Source organism: Vidua chalybeata, chromosome 22 (genome assembly GCF_026979565.1).
Source record: "Vidua chalybeata isolate OUT-0048 chromosome 22, bVidCha1 merged haplotype, whole genome shotgun sequence".
In the NCBI taxonomy this organism is placed as follows: domain Eukaryota; kingdom Metazoa; phylum Chordata; class Aves; order Passeriformes; family Viduidae; genus Vidua; species Vidua chalybeata.
In genome coordinates this window covers 6,364,288-6,391,161 of record NC_071551.1, presented here as the reverse complement: position 1 = coordinate 6,391,161, position 26,874 = coordinate 6,364,288, and the positions used below count along the sequence as shown (strand labels likewise).

Below are 26,874 nucleotides of genomic sequence, written 5' to 3'. Positions count from 1 at the left end.
ATTGTACCAGCACAAAGGGACAGAAAGTGGGGTGAAAACTTGCAGCAAACACCGAGGTTTTGAGAGATCTGAGGGGTTTTCTCTGGTTTTCTTGTTCATTCTCTGGTTTTCTGAGGGTTTGGGTGAGATCCAACAGATTATACCAGCACAAAGGGATAGAAAATGGGGTGAAAACTTGCAGCAAACACCGAGGTTTTGAGAGATCTGAGGGGTTTTCTCTGGTTTTCTTGTTCATTCTCTGGTTTTCTGAAGGTTTCATATGAGTGGAATCCCATAGCTGGCACTACCACAAAGGGACAGCAAAATGGGGTCAAAACTTGCAGCAAACACCGAGGTTTTGAAAGATCTGAGCGGTTTTCTCTTGTTGTTTTTCTGGTTTTCCTAAGGGTTTCACGGGGGCTCCCCCAGTCTGCACCAGTCTTGCCTTTATTGCACCCTCATTTTCAGTGCCACTCTCATCTTCTGTGGACTGGGAACAAACTGGTTCCAGCACCACCAGCACAGCCCTCACCAGCAGGAGGCAAGCTGTGTTTGTCACATGAGCACAGATCTTTTACTGCTACTGAAAACAAGATAATTTTCTTTTCTTTTTATGTGTATCACTGCTGCTTCCTTCACATCTTCAAAACACTCAGTTCTCTCTAAAAGTTCACTGTGAGAAAATGAGGATTTTTAACACTTGGTGTAATTATTTCCAAACCTTTCATGAACTGAAAAGTTAAGATCATCTCCCAAAATGTCAGGAGCTTGATCCAAAGATGTGAACCAAGAGAAAACCTCCCAGGAATTCAATGGGCAGTGGAACCCCAGGCTCCCAGTACAAAAGTAAACAAATAAAAGAATTGAATGGGTAGAATCTGTTAGATGCCAAAATAGGTGAAAATATTCCAGACTTTTGGGGCTTCCCAGGAAGCCAGCAAAGAGTCCAAATGTGTACTCACCCCTGGGGATGGTGAAATAACTCCTGGGAGTAGGGTCCCAGCATTTGGCTACTGTTAGGCTGATAGGTCTAGGAAGAAAGAAAACAGGTAAGGATGACTCTTAACTTTCCTAAAGAGCTGAAAATGCTACAAGAACGATTTGAAACAAATTTATTCCTATCCAGCAGTTGTCAAGCACATTCTGAGAATGGTTTTGAGAAGCTTTATAGTATTTTCAGTATGAAGCACATCAGGACGCTCCTGGTTTTGCACAGATGATGAGCACTGGTGGTGAAATGTGTTGGATGATCAGCTCTTGAGATATTAAAATAATCATCACATAAACAAACAGCCCTGCTGAAAGCAGGCAACTCCTCAATTCCTGTTGGTTTTGGCCAGAACCAACCTCACCTATTCATCATTCACACTGAGAAGTTCACAGCTAAGATCAGTCATGCTGATGGACAACAGAACGTTGATTTCTCTGAGGTTTTCCCAGCTCCAACAACTGCACATGGAGGATAAATGGAAGAAGATAAACGGAGGATAAATAGGAAGAGGTTTTGGGATGTGCTCACCCTGGTTTGGAGACTATTTCCCGTAAAACCCGAACGGCATCGTCATTGCTCATGTTCTCAAAATTGACATCATTCACCTGAAACAGCGCAGAGAGCAGAGGTCAGCCTTTGCAGCAGGAAAGCTAAAGGTGCTTTAATTACTTCATTAATTAATGGTGTTTTAATTACTTCATTAAATCCCCCAACATATCTGCCTGCTCACTGCTTCCGTTCCCTTGAGATGTCATTTCTCAGAGCGCCTGACAAAGAATCACCGATTTCAGTGGTCTTTGGGCCACGTTTCTCTGAGGATGAATAAATTCTGTTCCCTGGTCACCACAGCCCCTGGGGCTGGTGGGATGGCAGAGCAGAGCAGCAGGATTTGGGGACAGGGACCCACCTGCAGCAGCATGTCCCCTGGCTCGATGCGCCCGTCCGCTGCCACCGCCCCTCCTTTCATGATGGAGCCGATGTAGATGCCACCATCGCCCCGGTCATTGCTCTGCCCCACAATGCTGATTCCCAGGAAGTTGTACTTTTCTAGATGGACACAAAGTGGAGGGTGGGGAGGGGGGAAAAAAAGCAGGCAAAGTGATTGGAATGATAGCAAAGAGCCAGGCTGTTTCAGCTTTGAAACATCTCAACACCGCAGCGGGGCAAGGTTTGACTTGCAATAATCTCAGGCTGCTCTAATCATGAATGTTTGTCTGGCACCTCCAGGGAAAGGCTGCTAAAGACAGGATTTTTTAATCCAAGACAGTGTTACTTTAAAAAAAAACCCAGCAAGAGGAAGAGCACTGAAAAGACTTGTCCACACCTGGAAATTAGCACTGATCACATTAAGCAATGTTTGTTCCACGAGTCAGAGAGGCAGGAAGGGTTTGGTGCTGCTGAAAGGTGCTGAATTTGCTGGCAGCCCGGCACATTTCTGCCTGGCTGACAAATGAAACACAGGAGCAGCAGAAATGCAAACCTCCAGTGCTCTTCTACCCCAATCCCTCACCATTAACTCCACATCCTGCAGTTCCAGCTCCTTCCCTGGAAGGAACACTGATCTGCTGGTGAAAATGGCCCAGTTCTGGACTAGGAATCCAGGTAAACACAAAATACATCTCTACCAATTGAAATTCATCATAAAAAAACGTGGCTTGTCCTCTTACCCATGTTGAGTGTGACAGTGATGATGTTTAGGGACATGGTGGAGTCAGTGATGCTGCTGAACGAGGACGACTGCAAAACACAACAGAAAAGGTCTCAAGGTTTTAAACAGCTCAGAGTAAGAACTGCTGAGGATTAACTCATCAGGAATTGATTAATAGGTTTCCAATTGAAAGGCAGCCGGAAATTATTGAGGCTTCCTCGAAATTATGCTTCATTTAGAAACTTTAAGGAAAGAAATCTGAGCAGAGTCTGCACTTTCTCCAAAGGTCTGATAAAAAACACACAGAGCACGTTCCTATACTGAGGTTCCTCAACTGAACTTCCCCTGGAATTAGTTCTGCTTCCTGGCTGTGACTGACAGGCAAACATTTGGATCCTAAAGTGCCCAGTGGAGTGTGAATTACTGCCCACGGCTCCTCCCTGAAGGGAGGAGTGGACAGCACATGATCCAGTGGGAAGTGAGAGGAAAGACACTGCCCTGCCTCCAAAATGAGATACAAAGGTGCTTATCAAAGACCTTCTAAAGCACTACCCTGTGATAAAATGTCTGCGAGGTCATTCTTTAATGTGTGGAGACTGAGATTTATGGGAGAACAAAATGAGAACTTCAGGAGGCTGTCCGTGGGGTCACCCTCATCCTGCTGCCAAGGACTGGCACGGGAAAGGGCAAAGGCAAAATTTGGCATTTCCTATGAACTTGGGTTTATCCTCCCAGGTCTCAGGGTATCTCACACCCCTTCCCACATCATAATGGAGCTTCTCCTCCAGATTCTGGTCTTGGAAAAGACAAGAAATGGGATCACTGAACAGCGAAAGCAGAAAGGGAGAGGTGAAAACTTCACTTTGGAGCCGCAGAACTTCAAACGCAGAGATTTAGCCCAGCCTGGAGCCACAAGGAGCCTTCCCAGTGAATCCAACAGGCACAGACCTGTCCTGGATCCCTTCCTGAGCCAACAGCTCCACTCCAAAATCCTGGCTCACCTCCCTGGGTGATGCTGGTGCCAGCCTTACCCTGTCAATCTGCCGCATCCTCTGTTTCCTCCTCCGGCGCTTGTGCTTGCGGATGAGGCGGGACGAAGTGCTCTGCTCCGTGGAGCTGCTCAACCTGAGGGCAAGGACAGCAAATGTCACCCCTGCCAGGCCCAGGCACCTGCAGCTCCTGCCAGAAAGAGCTGATTCCTGCAGCAGCAGCAGAGGGGAAATCACACAGACAGCTCAGCAGAAGATTCCAGCTGAACAACAGCAGGGATCAGATTAGTAATTTAATTATTATTTAATATAGCACTTGTTTTCTTCTGGGAGCAGGTCTGAGTGCAGCCTTTGATGCTCTTTTTTGTGAGTCCTGTCATGGTGCTGGACAGTATTTTCTTCCACTGTTGCCAGGAATTCAAGGCTTGAATTTAAAGAAATCAAACAGCAATTGGTAACAGGGGGACAGTGAATATGATTTACCTTCACATATTCTGCTAAGTTTTATTTTGCTGTTTTTTCCAGGCTCTCCAAACTTGTAGAACCTAAATGTGCCACATTTTACATATAGATCTTTAAGGTCTTTGAGAGTTTGGAGCATTAATCATCCTCACTTTACAGAGAGTAGAATGAGACAGAAATGGATTTGCCCAAATTAATTTCAGGAGCCTGGAACAAAGCCCAGATTATTAAGATACCACAGTAACACCAGAGAGACATCTCTCTTCTATTTAATATGTAAGAATGGCAAAAAAAAAAAAAAAGACAAAGCAATGCTCCATCATTAACCAAGATGAAAAAACCCAGCCTTATACAAGACAAAACAAACAGTGCCAGGCTTTCCCCCCAGTTTCCACATCCCTGCCTTCCATGTTCCAGCCACATGCAGGAATGTGAGAATACCTCAAAAACTTGATGCCAGCAATTCCAAAAAGGAATTGCCCACAGGAAACCCCTCTGGCCTGAAATATTTTTATCAAGTATCAGCCCTGGAGGTGCTGGAGCTGCTCAGAGGGTGTGAATCTCCTGACATTCCCTTGAGTTCACACAACTATTTCAGGCATGTTAACCTCACACACTCCTCCTTCCCCTCCCAGCGAGGGGAACTGAAGAGGCAAGAGGTGGGATTTTACAAAAAAAAAAAAAAAGATCCAAAAAGTGATAATTTCTGGTGGGTGGAACAGCTCACACAGGAAAAATAAGGAGGTGTCAAACCCAGGGCTCCCAAAACTGGGCTTGTTCAATATCCACCAGAGATTGACACAAAAAACTCCTCTTTTATTTTGCTGACAATATTCTCCCCCTTCCTGCTTCCTCTCCCATTTCCTTCTCCTCCTCCCTCACCAGAGGATTCAGTTAAGACTTCCCAGTTTAGGAGAATCTGAGGAAAGCCAAGGCTCACTCCAGTGAAGCTGCCTGCTCTCTAAAAGTGCATTTTTCTCCCAAATTCAACCAGCAAAACCAGACTTCCTTGGCAAATCTCTGAGCCTCTGTTAGCAGGTGATAACATGTGAGAACTGAAGTCGTTCTTGTTGTATTTTTGCCATTCTGCTGGGATGGAAGGATGAGAAGCAGCTCCTTCGAAAAGCCCCAGCTCAGGTTTAGTTCGAGGGGACACAAAACATTTCAGGGGAAAAAACTGGAGCTAAAGCAGCCTCTCACAAAAGTGATGATCAGAAGGCTCTGCAGGAACATTTTTACACCATTTTCATGTAGCTGTGGCACATTTCATCATCTCTCCTTGTAATTTCTGCTCAATCCACAGCCTTAGTGCAGCCTCGCTGAATCCTTAATATTCTGGGAGCATCTGGATGCCAAAAAGCAGCTCAGACCTACTCTAATGAGGAATATTTTGCTCTCTGAAACATCTCCAGAAATACTGGGTAAAAGTTGTTATTATTGCAATCTGATGAGCAAGACAAGATGGTAAATTTGAGCTTTTGAGACAAATAAAGTGCAAAGATGAAAAACAAATCTGGAATTATCACTACCAATTAATTTCCTGCACCAGCTACTGCTCAAAACCCTGACTGCACTTCTAACACAAATGCCCAGAAATACAACAGAAGAGATTTTTTAAAAATACTGTAGTAATAATAATAATAATAATAATAATAATAATAATAATAATAATTTTTTCTCCATTCTACAATTCCCAAAGGACAGGGAAAAAATGGCAACATTTGTTAAAGAAAGCTTATCCACATGGCTTAAAAAGAAATTATGGTAATTTCTTAAATGAGAAATAAACATTTTTTTGCAGTGAATTCTTTTAGTTGCATTGAACTGAGAGCAGCAATTGCTGACAATAATCCTACAGCTACAGATGTCAGATTTGTTAAAGCTTTACTTTAGAGAAGACAGGGAAAAAGCTTTCACTGTGAAGTTGCCTACATCAACCCGTGTTCATAATCCTATCTGCAAACAACAGAAACATTCAATTTGTAAAAAAAAATGGTCAAAAAATTTGCCAACACTTTGAAAAAAAAAAAAGGAAATAAATGTTTGTGCTCCCACTGTCACTCTGCACTGTCCTGGAATGTCTGTGAACAGGTTAATTCAGCAAAACATGAAATTATTCTTTACCTGAATGCAACAGAACTTCCTTGGGCTGGGAATTACCCAGCTCTGCTCCACTGCTCCCAGTTCAAATAAAACCAAGGCAAACAGAGCCAGAAAAGCATCCTGAGCCTCACAACCTCCTCCCTTCCAGGACAGCAACATCCTTTCCCTCTGATTTCCTGCCTCAGTGCCTCCTCCCTGCACAGCCTCCCTCACACAGCAGCTTCTGCACCAGAACCCACCAGCTGCCAGGAACCACAGTGACCCCTCTGTCCCCAGGGGATGTGTCCATCAGGGACCAAAGTGACCCCTCAGACCCCAGATGTGTCCATCAGGGACCAAAGTGACCCCTCTGTCCCCAGATGTGTCCATCAGGAACCACAGTGACCCCTCAGACCCCCGATGTGTCCATCAGGGACCAAAGTGACCCCTCAGACCCCAGATGTGTCCATCAGGGACCAAAGTGACCCCTCAGACCCCAGATGTGTCCATCAGGGACCAAAGTGACCCCTCAGACCCCAGATGTGTCCACCAGGGACCAAAGTGACCCCTCAGACCCCAGATGTGTCCATCAGGGACCAAAGTGACCCCTCAGACCCCAGATGTGTCCACCAGGGACCAAAGTGACCCCTCAGACCCCAGATGTGTCCATCAGGGACCAAAGTGACCCCTCAGACCCCAGATGTGTCCCTCAGGGACCAAACTGACCCCTCAGACCCCTCTGTCCCCAGGGGATGTGTCCCTCAGGGACCAAACTCACCCCTCAGACCCCTCTGTCCCCAGGCTGGTGCCTCCAGCAGCTCTGGAACCTTCTCCATTTGCTCTTTGCCTGATTTGCCTCTACAGAAACCTTCTCCCTGCCAGCACAAAGCCTCCCGTGCCTGAGAACATCATCCCTGGAACACAACAGCATACCTTGGAGCATTCCTTCGAGTGGTTCTTCCTGACTAGCTGGCCTGGCAGCTCTTCCCTGTGCCAAAAACTCCTGCCCAATCTCCAGAGGGAAAGGCAGGAGCAGCAGCTTCCAAGAATCTCTTTCTTTCTTTCTTTCTCAGGTCAGACTCAGGAAGTTTTGTTGTTGTTTTTTTTATTCGTACAGAAAGATTTGCTGGGCTTGTTCTGACGTGGCCCAGTGGCCACCCTGAGCTAATGCTGCCCCACTGCATTGCTTGCTGCCATGGAAATTATTCATTTATTTACAAGAAACACAAATCAGCTGCAGGGCTGCTGTTGTTGTTGTGGGCTCAAAGCCCTGGAGGTTTTGGGAAAGCTCAGGGTGCGTTCAGGGTTAAGGAGCAACCCTCCATGCAGGTAAATACCCAGAAAAGTGATTTTTTTACATCTCATCATGGAATGGTTTGGTTGGAAGGGACCTTAAACTCATCTTATTCCAACCCCTGCCATGTGCAGGGACACCCTGCACTTCACTGGGACTGCAAAGTAAGTTCTTGAAACCAATTCAGGACTAAATCTCCAATGTGAATTTTAGTTACCCTTTGGAAAGTCACAGCCTTTAATCAGAATTGTGAGGTCTTTAAACCCTGACCAACTGCAAGACCCAACAGATCCACCAAGATCCATAAGCTGATCATGTTTGTAAGCACAGCAATGGGTTCAGGATCTCCTGCTTTTTGCTGTTTTTATTAAAAATGCCATGGTTTCATTAAAATTACCATGTTCTGCCTTTTTTAGCTGCAGATCCCTGTGACTCACCAGAGATCTGTCACCCTGTTGTTCTCTGGCAAATCCATAATGGATTTTCAGAGTCCACTGGGATGAACAACAGCTCTAGAGCCAGTGGCCAGGAAAAGGAAGGAAAATACTTCAGATTGGTTTTACATCCATGAAAATAAGTATTTTGAAGCCACAAAATGTATTGGCTTAAAGACTTCTTAAAGAAAAACAAAAATATCTTTAGATATAAAAAAGATGTCTTGAAATGAGAGGTATTTTTCAAGTGGGGAATAATTCACACACTCTGCCCAGACAAAAAGAAAGAAATAATGAAGAAGCCACAAAAACGTGGCAGCCCAGGCTGCCTTTGCAACAGCATTAACTTTGATGAATTCCTGAACTGCTCATAGGTCTCAGACTATGCAATTACCCAGGAATTCCTTTATAATTGAGCTCCAGTGAAGTGCACACTTATTAGGAATCTGTGCTGACAGTATTTTGTTTTAATATTCACACCACTGCTTTATAAATAGGTAGGCAGAGTGCTTTGATCTGGAAATGTGGCCATTCTTGCTATGAAAAGGAGAGGAGCAGAGCTTTTCTTTCAACAGCAGCAGTGGTTTGGACTCAATAACTGAGAGTTAAAGAAAAAAAAATTTAAAATTTACATAAGTTATAGATTTCTATATTTATTTATATAAAACTGAGCAGTGATTCCACACAGTGATGTCACTGATGAGCGACCTGAGCTCAAATCAATGTCTCAGGTTCAGCTTTTCTATTTTTCACATTCTGTGCTGATGTTTCAGGTTCAGCTTTTCTATTTTTCACATTCTGTGCTGATGCCTCAGGTTCAGCTTTTCTATTTTTCACATTCTGTGCTGATGCCTCAGGTTCAGCTTTTCTATTTTTCACATTCTCTGCTGCTTTAGTGTGTGGCTCTGAGCTTCACATGAGGGGATGCTGAGCTCTGTGCACAGAGCAGGGAGACAAAACAATTCCTGCTCCAGCTGGGCACCAAGGACAAATGATCCAAAGCTCAGGCCCAGGAGCACAAACAGCGTGGGCTGGAGAGAGAAAAACAAGCAGGATGGGAGTGCCTGGGCTAAAGCTGGAATGGGACAATCAACTCCAAGGTGCAAATGGAGCAGAGCTGATCATTTTGTGACCAATCATCCATTTCTTGGGACCATTTGGGTTCACCTTGGGTGCAGCCCTGGCTGGGCTCTGGTGCTGCCCAAGGTGGATCCATGGAGGAGATCCTTTAATAAATCCCTGCTTTATTCTTTAGCTCTTTCTAGTCTCTGCTCTAGGGCAGCCTTCACAAGGCATCAAAATCACAAAAGAAATTAAAGGAAAATTAAAAAAAAAAACAAAAAAAAAACCCACCAAAAAAATCCAAAATCAAGCAAACAAAAAAACTACAAAAAACAACCAAAAACCCAAAACAAACAACAAAAAACAACATAAAAAAAACCCTTAAAAAACCAAACAAAAACAAAAAATGAAAAAAACCCAAAAACAAATCAAACAAACAAACAAAAAAACCCAAAAAAATAATTAAAAAAAACCTAAAAAACACAAAAAAAAAAAAGGAAAAAAAAGAGATGGGTTGAGAAGAGCCAGGCAGGAGCTGCGTGGGTACCTGCTGGTGTGGTCCTCGTCCTCGGAGTCGATGAAGCTGCTGGACTCCAGCTCGCTGCTCAGCACGGTGGAGGAGCTGTCGTAGCCCGGCGCGTGCTCCCGGTGCCGCTCCAGCTTGGGGTGCCCGTTGATCCTGGGGGCTGCCAAAGCACAAGCGAGGCAGTGTCACAGCACAGCGCTGCAGGAATACATGTGCCCCCCATGTCAGAGCCCAGGACGCCCCTCTGGCTGCCCTGGCTGGCTCCAGACCCTGGCACGAAGTCAAAAACACCTGTGGCTTCCGTTTTAGCCCGTGGAAAAAACTGCCAACTCTGTGTAGCTTATTTTTTTTAATATAAAAAAAAAATTTATTACCTATAATTTAAAAATTACCTATAATAAAAATATATATTTAATATAAAAATATTGATATATTTATTTATATATATATTTATTTATTAATATTTAATATAATATTTTATATACTTTTATATAATTTTATAATTTTATATAATATATTTTATATAATATTTTATATTTAATATAAATTATTTATATATTTTCAATATTAAAATATATTTATATATTATAATTTATATAAATGTATAATATATAATAATTTATATAAATATATATACTTATAATTTATATAAAATATATTTTTATTATCGGTAATTTTTAAATTATAGGTAATAAATTTTTTATTATATACCTATTTTATATAGGCATAGATGTTATTTTTTTAATTCTTTTTTATTATGTTTTTTATTAAGGGTGAGCTTGGTTTATATTGTTTATGCCTATTTTATATAGGCATAGATGTTATTTTTTTAAATTCTTTTTTATTATGTTTTTTTATTAAGGGTGAGCTTGGTTTATATTGTTTACGCCTATTTTATATAGGCATAGATGTTATTTTTTAAATTCTATTTTATTATATTTTTTATTAAGGGTGAGCTTGGTTTATATTGTTTACGCCTATTTTATATAGGCATAGATGTTATTTTTTAAATTCTTTTTTATTATGTTTTTTTATTAAGGGTGAGCTTGGTTTATATTGTTTACGCCTATTTTATATAGGCATAGATATTATTTTTTAATTTTTTTTTATTTTTTTATTAAGAGTGAGTTTGGTTTATATTGTTTACGCCTATTTTATATAGGCATAGATGTTATTTTTTTTAATTCTATTTTATTCTATTTTTTTATTAAGGGTGAGCTTGGTTTATATTGTTTACGCCTATTTTATATAGGCATAGATGTTATTTTTTAAATTCTTTTTTATTATGTTTTTTTATTAAGGGTGAGCTTGGTTTATATTGTTTAGAAGGTTTTAGAATGGTTTAGAATGGTTTAGAAGGTTATAAGATTTTTTAAGGAGTTATTAAAATATGTAACAAATGCATTGACAATATCTTCTGTTTTCTTCCCTGGGGTTTTCCCAACCTTCATTCTGTAGAACCTCTCCATTCCAGCACTCTGGGCTCAGTGGACTCAGCCTGTTTGACCTGTTCAGCTTTCAGCTCAGTGCTCCTCTGCTCCCAAATGCTCCTTCAGACCTTTTCTCACTTCACCTGTTTGAAATGAAGGCTGGAACACCCTGCTCCTGTTTTCTCGTGGAACAAGAGCTCCTTTCCCTTGAGGGAACCCAGGGAAATCCTCTTTGCCAGGGTGGGTGATTCTTTGTACCAAACGGTTCCAAACTGCTCAGCTGGGCGAGCTGTTCCTGTGCCTCTGGAATAAATCCCCTGGCACAGAGCTGTGAGTAACACAGAGCTCCAGGAGTTCCCTCATCCTGCCCCTCTGCCAAGCACCAGGGCTGTAATTTGGGCATTATTCAAACGAGTCCCTGCAGGAGCACATCAAACACTCTCACTGCATTTCCTGCTTCCTGCAGGGGAAGGAGGGTTTTCCCAGCACGCAGCTGCTGGCCCTGGAATAGCTGGATCCAGGTGTCACAGCCCTTTCCCCATCCTTGTCCCCCTTTTCCTAGGGCTGCTCCCCCATTTTCCATCCCAGACAAGACCTGCAGGTGCAAGAGAAGAGTGACCTTGTGATCACTGTTATGAAAAGGCCTTAAAATCCTTCCCAGGATCAGGGTATTTCTCTTCTTTTAGTGTTGTCAAGTGGCAATTCAGGACACAGAGCTGAACTGTGCATTTTAGACTTGCTTTCCACTGGAAACAACACACTCCTGGTGTTGTTAGGCTGTTATTGCTAAATGAAATATTGTTGTGACCACAGAAACACCCTGGACATTAAATAATGTCTTTTAAAGCAGTTCTCCTTGCTTTATGCACACTAACAGAACTCACCCACTGCAGGCAGAAGGCCTAAACTCAGAGAACAGTAATGTTTGTGACAGGTTCTTGCCTGGGCTTTGGTAAAAGGAGGAAATTTTATCCCATTTCCTTCTCAAGGGAAATGCATGAATTGGTTTCAGAGCACTCCAGGCAGAAATTCCAGTGCTCAAACAATTTTATCCACCAACACCAGCTCTTAGGCCATAAACACCCAGAGCAAAACATGCACTGGCACTGATTTAATGCTTAAAACAGCTCCCCTTTTCACATTCTTCCTGCAACAAGTTTTTAATCAACACTGTGAGAGGATTCTGCCTCTTTCTGTCAGTTCCCAAAGGAATTTGCAGTCAGGATCATGCACAGACAGCTCTCTGAGAAATCCCACTGAGGGACTTCCATCCACTCCTCATCAGTGGCACTCTGGAAGGGTTAAATGAACAGAATCCCTCAGTATAAATCAGATTTCTGGGGTTCTAACTGGAGGCAAATGCTATGCTGGGTGGAGCTGTGAATAAAGGCTATGATGACATTTCTTGGGCCCAAGTATTCCAAGTTCTGGACCATTTTAAGCACAATGGGTGGCACCTATTAATTCTTAATTAAGCCTGGAAATTCTTGTCTGGCAATGAATGAAAAACCCAAGCTTCCTTTGATGTACAGACCAGAGGCAAGAGATGGAGTTCTGCATTTTACAGGTGCACTTGGGGTGCATTTAGGTATTAAAAAAAAAATCTTCAGAGCCTCTGTTACACCAGCAGAAAACACCACACCTGATCTAAACCTTGAGAAATCATCAGCCAAGCTATTCATCTTCTCATGCTACAGAAAGTTCTGCACATTGTCAAAACCAATCTCTCTGCCACTTCACTGTGAAGCGTTTCTCGGAAAAACGCCGAGCTTCAAAGACTTTCGGAGCAATTACCAAATTATTCCATTAGCAATAATAAAGAGTCCCTGAAAGCAGGCAGGAATGCAGGCACAAGTGGAGGAGGAGGAGGAGGAGGAGTTGTTGCTCTGAGAGAGGTGAGGAAGATTGGGAAGGGGGTGTCGGAGCCCAGCACATCCCTCTGGCTGCCCTGGCTGGCTCCAGACCCTGGCAGGGGCTCAGAGACCTTGGCATGAAGTCAAAAACACCTGTGGCTTCCATTTTAGCCCGTGGAAAAATCTGTCAATTTTGTATGAGGAATTACAAGCCACAAGGGTTTGAGCAGTGTGATATTTGAACTAACACAGGGTGGAAAAGTAGAATTTTGGGGATTTTTTGAATGGGGTTCAAGGGGACAAGATGGAGGGATTTGGGCGTGTCCTGACCTCCTTCTCCTTCATCTTGTCCTTCATGTCTTGGTGTGATGGTGACACTTTTCTATTGGTTTAGGGTAGAGATTCACAGTCTAACATGGGTGATGGGAATTGGTAATAAATTGTAACACAGACATGTAATTTTGAGTATATAACGTGGGCGCTGCCCAAGGCTCGGGGCAGATGGCCACGGCCTCCTTGCTGGGCAGAGCTCGGCAGGTCAGAGAGAGAACGCTAGAGATAAAAAGAAATAAACAACCTTGAGAGCACAATCGGAGCATTCCAGGCTCCTTCTTTGGCTGCACGGGCTGGGGAAGCAAAGACTCTTCACGATCTCGGGGTCACCCTGACCTTAGGAACCCCGAGAGAAATCGACAAGGGGGAGGATGAGGAAGGACTCACCGTCCTCGTGGCCTTCGCGGTTCCTGCGGCGGTGCCGCTCGCGCCGGTGGCTGACCACGGACTCGCTTCCCGTCTCGTTGTCCAGGCCATCCCTGCTGCTGGCAGCGTTGGGGCTGTGACAGAGCACACGGGGACAATCCCCCAGTTATTCTCTTTTTCCCTTTCCCACACTGGAGGCTGTAGCTGGGAGCAGGTTGGTGCAGAAGGTACAGAGCTGCGCGGGGGATGAGCGCTGCAAACCGGCCCAGGCTGCTGGGACACCCCAAAACCACCTCAGGGGGGAAACAGAGCCTAAAAAATACCTCAGGGGGGAAAGAGAGCCTAAAAAACACCTCAGGGGGGAAACAGAGCCTAAAAAACACCTCAGGGGGGAAAGAGAGCCTAAAAAACACCTCACGGGGGAAAGAGAGCCTAAAAAAATACCTCAGGGGGGAAGGAGAGCCTAAAAAATACCTCAGGGGGGAAAGAGAACCTAAAAAAATACCTCAGGGGAGGAAAGAGAACCCAAAACCACCTCAGGGGGGAAAGAGAGCATAAAACACTTAAGGGGCAAAGAGAGCCTAAACAACACCTCAGGAGTAAAAAGACAACCCAAAACCACCTGAGGGGTGAAAAGAGAACCCAAAAAACACCTCAGGGGGGAAGGAGAACCCCAAAACCTCGTGAGGGGGAAAGGAGAACCCCAAAACCTCTTGAGGGGAGAAAAGGAGAACCCCAAAACTTTGTGAGGGGGAAAGGAGAACCCCAAAACCTCTTGAGGGGGAAGGAGAACCCCAAAACCTCGTGAGGGGGAAAGGAGAACCCCAAAACCTCATGAGGGGAGAAAAGGAGAACCCCAAAACTTTGTGAGGGGGAAAGGAGAACCCCAAAACCTCGTGAGGGGGGAAAGGAGAAGCCCAAAACCTCTTGAGGGGGAAAGGAGAACCCCAAAACCTCGTGAGGGGGAAGGAGAACCCCAAAACCTCGTGAGGGGGACAGGACATTTCCAGATTGCAGAGGCTCCTCACAGCCACGCTCTCGGTGCGTGGATGGCTGTGCCCAGCACAGACACGGGGAAATCGAGGCTGTCCTTCAGGAAAACATTTCCATTTCCATGGTGTACCCATGTACAAAGTGTTCTGAAGATTGTTAACCCAGAGTAATTAGTTAATTAAATCCTAGTGACAGTGTTTAAATTCACCAACCTATTAAATCCACAACTGTGTGAGTCTCTCAGGAGGGAGTCACAAGTTTTCTAGTTAAAAGTTAGTGAGAGCCCTTATTACTGTAATATAGTGTGAGATAAGTAGAGTAAAATATTATAAAATAATAAATAAATGAAGTAGTAAGTAAAATAAGTAAAATAATAAAATAAAGAATATATTTCTAAGTAAATATAAGGATTATAATATTAAATATTATATTAGATATTCTATTAAATACTCTATTAAATATTATATTAAATATTATATTTATATATTTATTTTTATAAATTATAAATAAGTAAAATGGTAAAGAATATATTTCTAAGTAAATATAATTATTATAATATTAAATATTATATTAAATAGTATATGAAATCTATTGTATTAAATATATTTATTTTTATGAATCATACATATATTTAATATAAATACATTAAAATATATTTATAAGTAAATATTATATTTATAAGTATATATTAGTAATTATAAATAATACACTGAATTTGTAACTAAATATAAACAAGTATATAAGTAAATAAATCAATAAATCTTTATTTTAATATATTTACTCATTTATAACATATTGATAGTATTTATCATTTTAAATATATTTAATCAATAAATAATAATCAATAAATATAATTTCTTTTAATACATTTAATAATTTATAATATATTGATGATATTTATCATTTATAACTCAATAGCCAGTTGCTACAGGGTTTATTTGGTTTTTCTCTGCTGATTCCTGCTCAAATTCCCAATCTTGAGCCACCTGAGAACCCAAACCTGCCTCCAAAATAGGATTTTTGATTAGCTATTATATATATATTAATATATAACATTAGATATTATATATAAATAATTTATAATATATTATTTATCATTTTACTATATTTAATCAATAAATAATAATAATGCAGGTGAACCTGGTGGGAAGAGATGCTGATGTGTGACTCCAGCTCAGAGGCTGAATGATTTCTTTATTATAACTATGCTATAATCCATTAATATATTATTTAAAGGAGATACTAAAACTACAAACCTGCTTTTCTAACTACAAATCTAACTCACAACTCATGACCCTCTCTGAGAGTGCAGCCACAGGTGGGTTGGGTTGGGTTGGATTGGATTGGGCTGGATTGGGTTGGATCGGATTGGATCGGGTTGGGTTGGATTGGGTTGGATTGGGTTGGGTTGGATTGGGTTGGATTGGGTTGGATTGGGTTGGGTTGGATTGGGTTGGATTGGATTGGATTGGGTTGGGTTGGATTGGATTGGGTTGGATTGGTTGGATTGGGTTGGATTGGGTTGGAATGGGTTGGATTGGGTTGGAATGGGTTGGGTTGGATTGGGTTGGTTGGATTGGATTGGATTGGGTTGGATTGGATTGGGTTGGATTGGATTGGGTTGGATTGGATTGGGTTGGATTGGATTGGGTTGGGTTGGATTGGGTTGGGTTGGGTTGGATTGGCCACCAGGCTCAAACAATCCTCACCAGAATCCAACCAAGCAATCACCCCAGGTAAACAATTCTCCAGGCACATTCCACATGGGAAAAACAAGGAGCAGAAATAGAAATTGTTTTCTCTTTCTTCCCTCTGTGCTCCTCTGTGAAAAATCCTGAGAGGAGAACGTGCCTGCCACACCTGAGCAACGTCCTGAGCCCTCGGAGCATTGCCACGTTTTCTCTGCAATATTTGGAATATTCTGGAAGAAGCAGGAGGACCAGCAGGGCATTGGACCCACAGACCTCGTGCCTAATTACCAGCTAATTATCTTTGTAAACAAAGCTGGAGCTCACAGCTGTTGCAGGCAGGTTTAGGCCAGGAAAGACAAAAAGCCTGGTTTTATTTTCTGGCCAGATCAGAACACAGGAGGGCAGCACAGCCCTTGCAAGGCACTGCCAGCATCTCCCAGGATTTCTTGTCCCCTCTAAAAGGTTTTTTTTTTTTTAAACATTCACAACACTGAGGGCTCTTCCAGGCAACAACCATCCCAAAAAATGGGAAAAAAAAGCAAATCTAGGCCATATTTCCTTTTCCAAACACAGCCTAAGAGCACAAGGCCCTGCTTTAAATCCTCCTGGTGGAAGGCGGAATTTTATTCCCTGCTGGAAATTCCCTGGAAAATGAAGGCATCCTAAGGATAGCCCTTGGACCAGGAAGAGGAAATAACAATATCAAAGCAGCTATTCCCAGCCTGGCCACACACAGCTGGAGCAGGAATTATTCCTGGTGGAAATTCCCCCTGCTGCCAGCAGCTCCAGCTGGCTCTGCACCCTCCCTAATTACAGAACACACTAATCACTTGTCAGCCACACACTGCAAAAAGCATTCTGGGCTCCCTCCCTACTGAACTCATCCACAGCAGGCTGGAAAATGAGATATTTTGGATAAATATTTCACTATTAACAATGACAGGGTTTTTTTTCAGTCACATCCCACTTTTAAGCCCTCAATATTTGATTTTTCTAAAAATCAAACACTTGGCTTGCAGCAGGAAGGGAAATGAGGGTGGGAAATAGATGGGAATTTGAATTTGATAAATAAATGGGGATTACTGGAATGATGGGGGCTGGGAAAATGAGGTATTTTGGATAAATATTTTATGTTGGATCAATATCCATTCTAACAATGACAGGGGTTTTTCAGTCCTATCCCCCTTTTAATTCCTCAATATTTGATTTTTCTAACCACAACAACAAACAGCTGGCTTGAAGCAGGAAGGGAAATGAGGGTGGGAAATAGATGGGAATGAGAATCTGATGAATAAATGGGAATTACTGGAATGATGGGGGCTGGGAAAATGAGATATTCTGGATAAATATTTCACTCTTAACAAGGACAGGGGTTTTTCAGTCCTATCCCCATTTTAATTCCTCAATATTTGATTTTGACAAAAATCAAACACTTGGCTTGCAGTAGGAAGGGAAATAAGGGTGAGAAATAGATGGGAATGAGAATCTGATAAATACATGTGAATTACTGGAATGATGGGGGCTGGGAAAATGAGATAATTTGGATAAATATTTTATACTGGATAAATATTCACCCTAACAATGACAGGGAAACTTAATTCCCATCCCACTTTTAATTCCTCAATATTTGATTTTTCTAACCACAACAACAAACAGCTGGCTTGAAGCAGGAAGGGAAATGAGGGTGGGAAATAGATGGGAATTTGAATTTGATAAATAAATGGGGATTACTAGAATTATGGGGGCTGGGAAAATGAGATATTCTGGATAAATATTTTATGTTGGATAAATATATTGGATAAATATTCACTCTAGCAATGACAGGGGTTTTTCAGTCCCATCCCCCTTTTTATTCCTTGATATTTAATTTTTATAACCACAACAACAAACAGCTGGCTTGCAGCAGGAAGGGAAATGAGGGTGGGAAATAGATGGGAATGAGAAATTGATAAATAAATGGGAATTACTGGAATGATGGGGGCTGGGAAAATGAGATATTCTGGATAAATGTTTAATATTGGATAAATATTCATTGTAACAATGACAGGGGTTTTTTAGTCCCATCCCCTTTTTATTCCTTGATATTTAATTTTTATAACCACAACAACAAACAGTCGGCTTGCAGCAGGAAGGGAAATGAGGGTGGGAAATAGATGGGAATGAGAAATTGATAAATAAATGGGAATTACTGGAATGATGGGGGCTGGGAAAATGAGATATTCTGGATAAATGTTTAATATTGGATAAATATTCATTGTAACAATGACAGGGGTTTTTTAGTCCCATCCCCTTTTTATTCCTTGATATTTAATTTTTATAACCACAACAACAAACAGTCGGTTTGCAGCAGGAAGGGAAATGAGGGTGGGAAATAGATGGGAATGAGAAATTGATAAATAAATGGGAATTACTGGAATGATGGGGGCTGGGAAAATGAGATATTCTGGATAAATGTTTAATATTGGATGGATATTCACTGTAACAATGACAGGGTTTTTTCAGTCCTATCCCCCTTTTAATTCCTCAATATTTGATTTTTCTAACCACAACAACAAACAGCTGGCTTGCAGCAGAAGGGAAACGAGGGCGGGAAATAGATGGGAATGAGAAATTGATAAATCAATTGGATAAATGAGACTGTGATCAGTAAATTGGGGCTTACTGGAACGAGGGGGGCCGGGAGTCGCCGATGCCCCCTGTCCTCTCCAGGGCTGGTGGAAGGTCCACGTGGCTCTCGGTGCACTGCGAGCCCGTGTCAGAGTGGGAGCTTTCAGCCAGGACCAGCTGCCAACAGGAAAAAAATAACAGCAGAATTACACAAAATCCCACCAGCTTCTCCCACATGGTGAGCCGAAATCCCGGGATCTGAGGGGAAGCAGAGACGGGGAAGCGCAGGGATCTCTGGCAAAGCTGTGGAAAATCAGGTTCAATTCAGACTCCACGGGAAAACATCAGCGGCCTGGATGGGCACGGGATTCCTGCAGGCACCAGGAATTCTTCTACGGAGTGGAGAGCTTGGGAATTCTCCCAAATCCCAGTCCTGGACAAGGCTGTCAATATTAAAATTATCAATATTCCCAGTCATTAGCATGGACTCTACTGGATAATGGATCAATATCCTGAATTCCCTTGAAAATAGAGAATTAAAGATGCTGCAAGGATCCAGCTGCTCATTCCAAACACCAAAGGCCCGTGTGGAGTGAAGTGCTTGGGATTTATCCCAAATCCCAGTCCTGGACAAGGCTGTCAATATTAAAATTATCAATATTCCCAGTCATTAGCATGGACTCTACTGGATAATGGATCAATATCCTGAATTCCCTTGAAAATAGAGAATTAAAGATGCTGCAAGGATCCAGCTGCTCATTCCAAACACCAAAGGCCTGCACACAGCATTCCCCATCCTTGGGAATTCTCCCAAATCCCAGTCCTGGACAATGCTGTCAATATTAACATTATGTCAATATTAAAATTATCAATATTCCCAGTTATTAGCAGGGAATCTCCTGGATAATGGATAATATCCAGAATCCCCACGGAAAAATGGAATTAAAGATGCTGCAAGGCTCCAGCTCCTCATTCCAAACACCAAGGGCCTGCACACAGCATTCCCCATCCTTGGGAATTCTCCCAAATCCCAGTCCTGGACAACTTTAATTAAATTATTTATATTTATTATTAATAATAATTTATTAATTATATTCTTGTTATATTCTTATATTTATTATTCTATATAATTGTTATTTAGAAGTATTTATACTTAATATATATTATTATAAATATTATTTTTATATATCTTATATATATTTCTTTTTTTATTTTATACACAGAAATAGTGTATAAAAAGTATTTCCAAAATAATAAGTGTACTCTTGGCTAAGTACTAAGACACACCCAGCTGCAACATCTTCTGCTTTACAGTCTTTGTCTCCTGTTGTCCTTTATGAAACTTCTAAAATTTTCCCAGGAAAATAAACATATTTTTCCCATCTGAATGCTGATTGCTTTTACAGCTGAGGTCCTGCTCATCTTTCCTGGGAAGTGGAGAGGGAATATCCATGGAATGTCAGAAAATGATCTCAGGTGCTTTTCTGAGGGCCCTGACAGGACAAACACCAGGGAGTTTGGGCAAAGTCCAGGCTGTGGTAACAAAGCACTGACTGAAAACTCCTTTTTCCTTCCCTCCTGTGCAGGAGAAGAATTCCAGCATTCCTGGCAAAAAAAAAAAAAATCTGGCTGAAAATCAGTTCCACTGCAAAAATCAGTGCTCAGTTCAGTGCCTGTGTCACCTCCAGACTTCCAACCCCTTCTCCAATCTCTGATCAGTTGTTTCACCTCTGTAGGAAAATTTCCCCTTTTTTTTCTTTTTTTTTTCTTTTTTAGCCCCTCTCCACCAAATTTGCTGATGCTTTTTAATTAATTATGACAAGGCCTGACTCTTCCAGAGCTCAGCAGAAATCTGAATAAACTCCCCCAGGCATTGAGCCAGCTGAAGGAATGGCCTGTGCAGAGTCCACACAAAAACCAGCCTGGGGAGGGGAGAGAGAGCAAACACTGGATGCACTCTGCTCTCAAATCTCGTCTGGCTAAATATTGATTAATTTATCAGCACCAAAAGGACAATATTGAAACGCTCACTGAGGAACAGCAGCAGCTCCTGGTGTTTCTCTGAGCTCAGGGAGGGGTGAGGGACTGATCCCAGCTGATGTCTCAGGTTTGGGCTTTTCTATTTTTCACATTCTGTGCTGATGCCTCAGGTTCAGCTTTTCTATTTTTCACATTCTCTGCTGCTTTAGTGTGTGGCTCTGGGCTTCACATGAGGGGATGCTGAGCTCTGTGCACAGAGCAGGGAGACAAAACAATTCCTGCTCCAGCTGGGCACCAAGGACAAATGATCCAAAGCTCAGGCCCAGGAGCACAAACAGCGTGGGCTGGAGAGAGAAAAACAAGCAGGATGGGAGTGCCTGGGCTAAAGCTGGAATGGGACAATCAACTCCAAGGTGCAAATGGAGCAGAGCTGATCATTTTGTGACCAATCATCCATTTCTTGGGACCATTTGGGTTCACCTTGGGTGCAGCCCTGGCTGGGCTCTGGTGCTGCCCAAGGTGGATCCATGAGGAGATCCTTTAATAAATCCCTGCTTTATTCTTTAGCTCTGTTCCAGCTCAGCCTTCACAAGGCACCACAGTGAGTAAAGAAATACCCAAAAGAACCATTTATATTTTTGACAGCAACTTCCACAACAGCCACATTCATCTCTGAGCTGGCAGTAATTATTTCCCATCAAGTCACAGGCAGCTCAAACCCCAAGTCAAAGCTGCAGAGCTGTGCCCCATTATCCACACGAGGCTGCTCCCAAAGCAGCAATTGCAGAAAAGGGCTGTGCTCCACCAGGAATTCCCTCAAAGGCACCAGCACTCCACATCCCTGCAAAAACCTTAGCAGGAGAAGGATATTTATCTGAGCTAGGAGAAATTGTCTGCACTGAGATGAGGCTTGGGATGAGTGAGGGTTTATATAAAGTGTGAAGAGACTGGCTCTGAAATCAGCTCATTTCAACACAAGATTCTGCTCCTGGGGATTTTTATTCCCTGCCTCAGCTCTGGGCAATTTTTTTTTTTTTCATTTCCCAGCCCTGAAGCTCCTGTGCTGCCCTTGTCAAATGGTTCTGCCCCACCACAGCGTTAATTATAATTGCAAATAGAGGCTGTAAAAAGCTGATGTACAAACAGGACAAGAATTATCTGCTGGCACCCAGATAATGGGGAGGAGAAACCAGGGAAAACCTCACAGAAGGCAGTGACATCACTGCCAGCCAATGGGGAACTGCACATTCCCAGCAGCCAGGCAAGGAATTGTTCCCAGATGTTGCAAATCCTTCCTAAAAAACAGAGATAACAGACCTGGCAGCAGCCACAAACCAATTCCTGCCACACTCCCAGCTTCCACCGTGCAAAGAACAGGGAAAAACATTGTAAGCCATTGCAAAAAAATATTTTCTTCCACATTTTTCAAATTGTCCAGTTAAGGCCCAAAAATAAAAAGGTAAAAAGGTAAAACTGCATTAATAACTTAGTTAAGGTAAGCAGTCCCAGGAAAACTCCAAATGAGTTCCAGAGAAAAATTATATTCTGTGCTGTATGTTAGGAAAACAGGACAGATATCAGCTGTTTCTGGCAGAAGATGGGTTTGTGTAAATGCATTTACTGTAATTAATTATGAATTCTGACATACGATTAATTATAGTCTCTCTATTGTCAAAAAAAAAACTAAAGGTTTAAAAGTGGAAAAGGGGGATTTTTAAAGGATTCCTTGCAAAGGAATCTAGGAAGGAGCAGCTCTCTGTCCCGAATTATTTCATGCTTAAAAAACACCACCACCACAACAACAAAAAGAACCAAAAACAAACAAGAAGAAAAACAAACCCAGCCTGAAATCAAAAGAGATGCGGAGGAGGAAAACAAGCAGGACACAGGAGGGCTGGGGAGGAAGTTTAAACAGCTAATTAGCAGCAGGGATTTTAATTCACCACTAATCCAGCTGTACTCCAGGGCAGCCAAACTAAAGAACAACTGCAGGCTTGCAGATCCTCCCCTGGATATCCTCCCCTATGGAAATCAGTCCTGCAAACCCCCTGGATCTCCTCCCCTATGGAAATCAGTCCTGCAGACCCCCCTGGATATCCTCCCCTATGGAAATCAGTCCTGCAAACCCCCTGGATATCCTCCCCTATGGAAATCAGTCCTGCAGACCCCCTGGATATCCTCCCCTATGGAAATCAGTCCTGCAGACCCCCCCTGGATCTCCTCCCCTATGGAAATCACTCCTGCAGCCCCCCCTGGATCTCCTCCCCTATGGAAATCAGTCCTGCAGCCCCCCTGGATATCCTCCCCTATGGAAATCACTCCTGCAGCCCCCCCTGGATATCCTCCCCTATGGAAATCAGTCCTGCAGACCCCCTGGATATCCTCCCCTATGGAAATCAGTCCTGCAGACCCCCTGGATATCCTCCCCTATGGAAATCAGTCCTGCAGACCCCCTGGATATCCTCCCCTATGGAAATCAGTCCTGCAGACCCCCTGGATATCCTCCCCTATGGAAATCAGTCCTGCAGACCCCCCTGGATATCCTCCCCTATGGAAATCAGTCCTGCAGACCCCCTGGATATCCTCCCCTATGGAAATCAGTCCTGCAGACCCCCTGGATATCCTCCCCTATGGAAATCAGTCCTGCAGACCCCCCTGGATATCCTCCCCTATGGAAATCACTCCTGCAGACCCCCCTGGATATCCTCCCCTATAGAAATCAGTCCTGCAGACCCCCCTGGATCTCCTCCCCTATGGAAATCAGTCCTGCAGACCCCCCTGGATATCCTCCCCTATGGAAATCAGTCCTGCAGACCCCCTGGATATCCTCCCCTATGGAAATCAGTCCTGCAGACCCCCCTGGATATCCTCCCCTATGGAAATCACTCCTGCAGACCCCCCTGGATATCCTCCCCTATAGAAATCAGTCCTGCAGACCCCCTGGATATCCTCCCCTATGGAAATCAGTCCTGCAGACCCCCCCTGGATATCCTCCCCTATGGAAATCAGTCCTGCAGACCCCCTGGATATCCTCCCCTATGGAAATCAGTCCTGCAGACCCCCTGGATATCCTCCCCTATGGAAATCAGTCCTGCAGACCCCCTGGATATCCTCCCCTATGGAAATCAGTCCTGCAGACCCCCCTGGATATCCTCCCCTATGGAAATCAGTCCTGCAGACCCCCCTGGATATCCTCCCCTATGGAAATCAGTCCTGCAGACCCCCTGGATATCCTCCCCTATGGAAATCACTCCTGCAGACCCCCTGGATATCCGGGCTCAGAGCCGGGACAGGGAACGCCCCGGTTCCGCTGAACACAAACAAATGGGCAGCGGGTAAAGGAACAGCCCTGGCCAAAGCAATGAAAAAATCCCTGGGTATATATAAAAATTTAATAGATTTTGTATATTATAATATTCTATATAATGTAATGCTAAATATAATGTAATATAATGTAATATAATGTATGATATAATATGATAAGATGATAATATCATGTAATATCATGCAATATAATATAATGCAATATAATATAATATTATAATATAATAATATAATATAATATAATATAATATAATATAATATAATATAATATAATATAATATAATATAATATAATATAATATAATGTAATATAATATAATGTAATATCATATATTCTAGTCTACTCTATTACATTACATTAATTCCTACAATACATTTAATATATTATATTATGTATATATTTATATATGCATATTATATTAAAATCTAGATAAAAATACACTGAAAGTTTATATATTTTACCTATTATTATATTTATATTATATGCTATACTATTTTATATATGTTTATATATTATATATAAATAACATATATATAGGAATATATTTCTAAATTATATATATCTAATTTATATATATATATAATATATTGAAATTTTATATATTATATATATTAAAATTTAGATATTATATTACATTATATTACATTATATTACATTATATTATATTATATTATATTATATTATATTATATTATATTATATTATATTATATTATATTACATCATATTATATTACATTATATCATATTATATTACATTATATATATATTTTTTAAATTATATCTTTTTTTTCAAAAGGCAAAGACCCAACTTTGCTGTGCCTGGAAGATTTGTGTGCAATGATCCGTTAAGTCCCAGTGAATGGGACATTAAAGAATTCGAAAGGGAACAATTAACTTCCAGCCAGATTTACATAAAACTCCTCCAGTAATTAGCAGCAAAAGGAGGCAGATAAGCCCTGCGATTTTATGGGTGAAAAAGTCATTTGCAATTCATAAGGCAGGTCAGACCCAGATGTTCCAGCTGATTGCTGAAACCCCTGTCAACATCATCTGCAAAAAGTGCATTTTGTGAGCTCCAAGCCAGGCTACATTTGGGAGCAGGCTGATGGGTGGAAGGCAGGGAAAAAAATCCAAGTTTTGAAGGAATAAATCCAATTCTTCTTCCTCCAATCCGTGCTGGCTCTGCAGAACTGGGTGGGTTCGGAATTCATCCCGAGCAGAATAAAAAAAAAATTCAGTCCAGCACACCAAAAAGGCTCCATTAAATAAAATCTTATTTATATAATAATTTAAAATAATTCATAATATTAAACACCAAGTAATTCATTTAATAATTAATGCTCCCAAATAATTAATTTAAACCACACATCTAAATTTTGCTTTTAGATCTAGCACTGTTCTCCATCAGAGGCCTGGCCACTGGCTCCAACAGAGCCGATTTTTGTGGGTTAAGCTCCTGTGCTGGCATTAAGAACTAAAAATATTTCACTATTTTTCATCTAAATTGATGGGAAATTAAAAAAAAAATCCATGAGAAATGTGCGTGTCTCTGTTTCCACCCCTAATGTGGGAAAACTGACTGCCTGTGACAAAGAAAATACAAAATTAAGGTTTTTGCATCAGCAACTGTCTCCCATCACAGTCAGGGAGGAAAAGGGGAGCAGACATTGGTTTTGTAGCCTCCAAGCAAAAGTGGAATGCAAAAAAAAAAAAAAAAAAAAAAAAGGAGTTTGAGGGTTTCAAACAAGGATTCTGCCTCCTTCTGCATCTGGAAAGCAGCCAGCGACTTATATTGGTGCAGGAGCTGCAATAAATTGAATTAATTCTTGAAATGCATCTCAGAGATCGTGAAAATGCATCTCAGGAGATTGTGATGTTCCTCTGAACTGAAAATAGTAACAGTGCCAGAATTAAAATATAACAGTTAACTGCTGTGTGTGCATATATATACATACATACATACATACATATATATATATATATATCTAGTCTTGTTCTGATCTTATTTATTTATACTCTCCTGTTTTCCAGGTGGAAAAACCATATAATTTTGATGTTTCATATTATTTAAGGAGCTGGCAAAGAATTCAGCTCTTAACATGAGATAAAATGCCCTTGGGGGATTGGATGGGAGAGGGAAGGAGGAAGAGGTTGAGGAATTGGAGAATTAAATAAATTAAATAATCCACATCCTACTTGATGTGGAATAGTTTGGGGTTGGGGGTGGATTTTTCCTTAAACTCCAAGAACAACTTGCTGGAACAACCTGAGCCACGTTTTGCTGCACAGAAGAGCCTGAACGGTGTCTGGAAATCAGAACAAATCATCAATACACTGAATTCCCAAAGTAAAAAAAATAAATTTAACCGGACCACAAAGATAAAAACAAACAGCCCCAAAATCCTGCATGCACTGGGAAGGGGAGACCCAGGACAGGGATGCAGAGGAGAACCTGGATATTGAATTAATTGGGCATTTAATTAATATTGACCAGCTCAGCAGCATGGGAGGAAGGGGCAGACCAGGGAGGGGTGACACTGAGGAGCAAAGACAGGGCAGGAGGAAAGGGATTCCCAGGGGGAATTTGCTCTCCTGACAGGAGCTGCCATCAATTCCCACCCCTCTTGATGCCTCAGATTTGGGCTTTTCTACTTTTCAGATTCTCTGCTGATGTCTCAGATTTTGGCTTTTCTACTTTTCAGATTCTCTGCTGATGCCTCAGATTTTAGCTTTTCTACTTTTCAGATTCTCTGCTGATGGCTCAGGTTCAGCTTTTCTATTTTTCACATTCTGTGCTGATGTCTCAGGTTTTGGCTTTTCTATTTTTCAC

The 26,874-nt window shown here is 41.9% G+C and overlaps 1 protein-coding gene across 4 annotated transcripts in view; it reads right to left on the bottom strand.

Moving 5' to 3' along the window:
- DVL1 (dishevelled segment polarity protein 1) overlaps positions 1-26,874 on the bottom strand; it is a 74,885-nt gene that overhangs the window by 16,422 nt on the left and 31,589 nt on the right. For all 4 annotated transcript variants that reach the window (XM_053962624.1, XM_053962623.1, XM_053962625.1 and 1 more), the window contains exons 3-10: positions 18,796-18,917; positions 13,471-13,583; positions 9,489-9,627; positions 3,650-3,743; positions 2,638-2,707; positions 1,878-2,017; positions 1,499-1,575; positions 942-1,009 (exon numbers count right to left, since the gene is read on the bottom strand). In XM_053962624.1, coding sequence (XP_053818599.1) covers positions 942-1,009; positions 1,499-1,575; positions 1,878-2,017; positions 2,638-2,707; positions 3,650-3,743; positions 9,489-9,627; positions 13,471-13,583; positions 18,796-18,917 — 823 coding nt within the window. The remainder of the gene's footprint in view (positions 1-941; positions 1,010-1,498; positions 1,576-1,877; positions 2,018-2,637; positions 2,708-3,649; positions 3,744-9,488; positions 9,628-13,470; positions 13,584-18,795; positions 18,918-26,874) is intronic.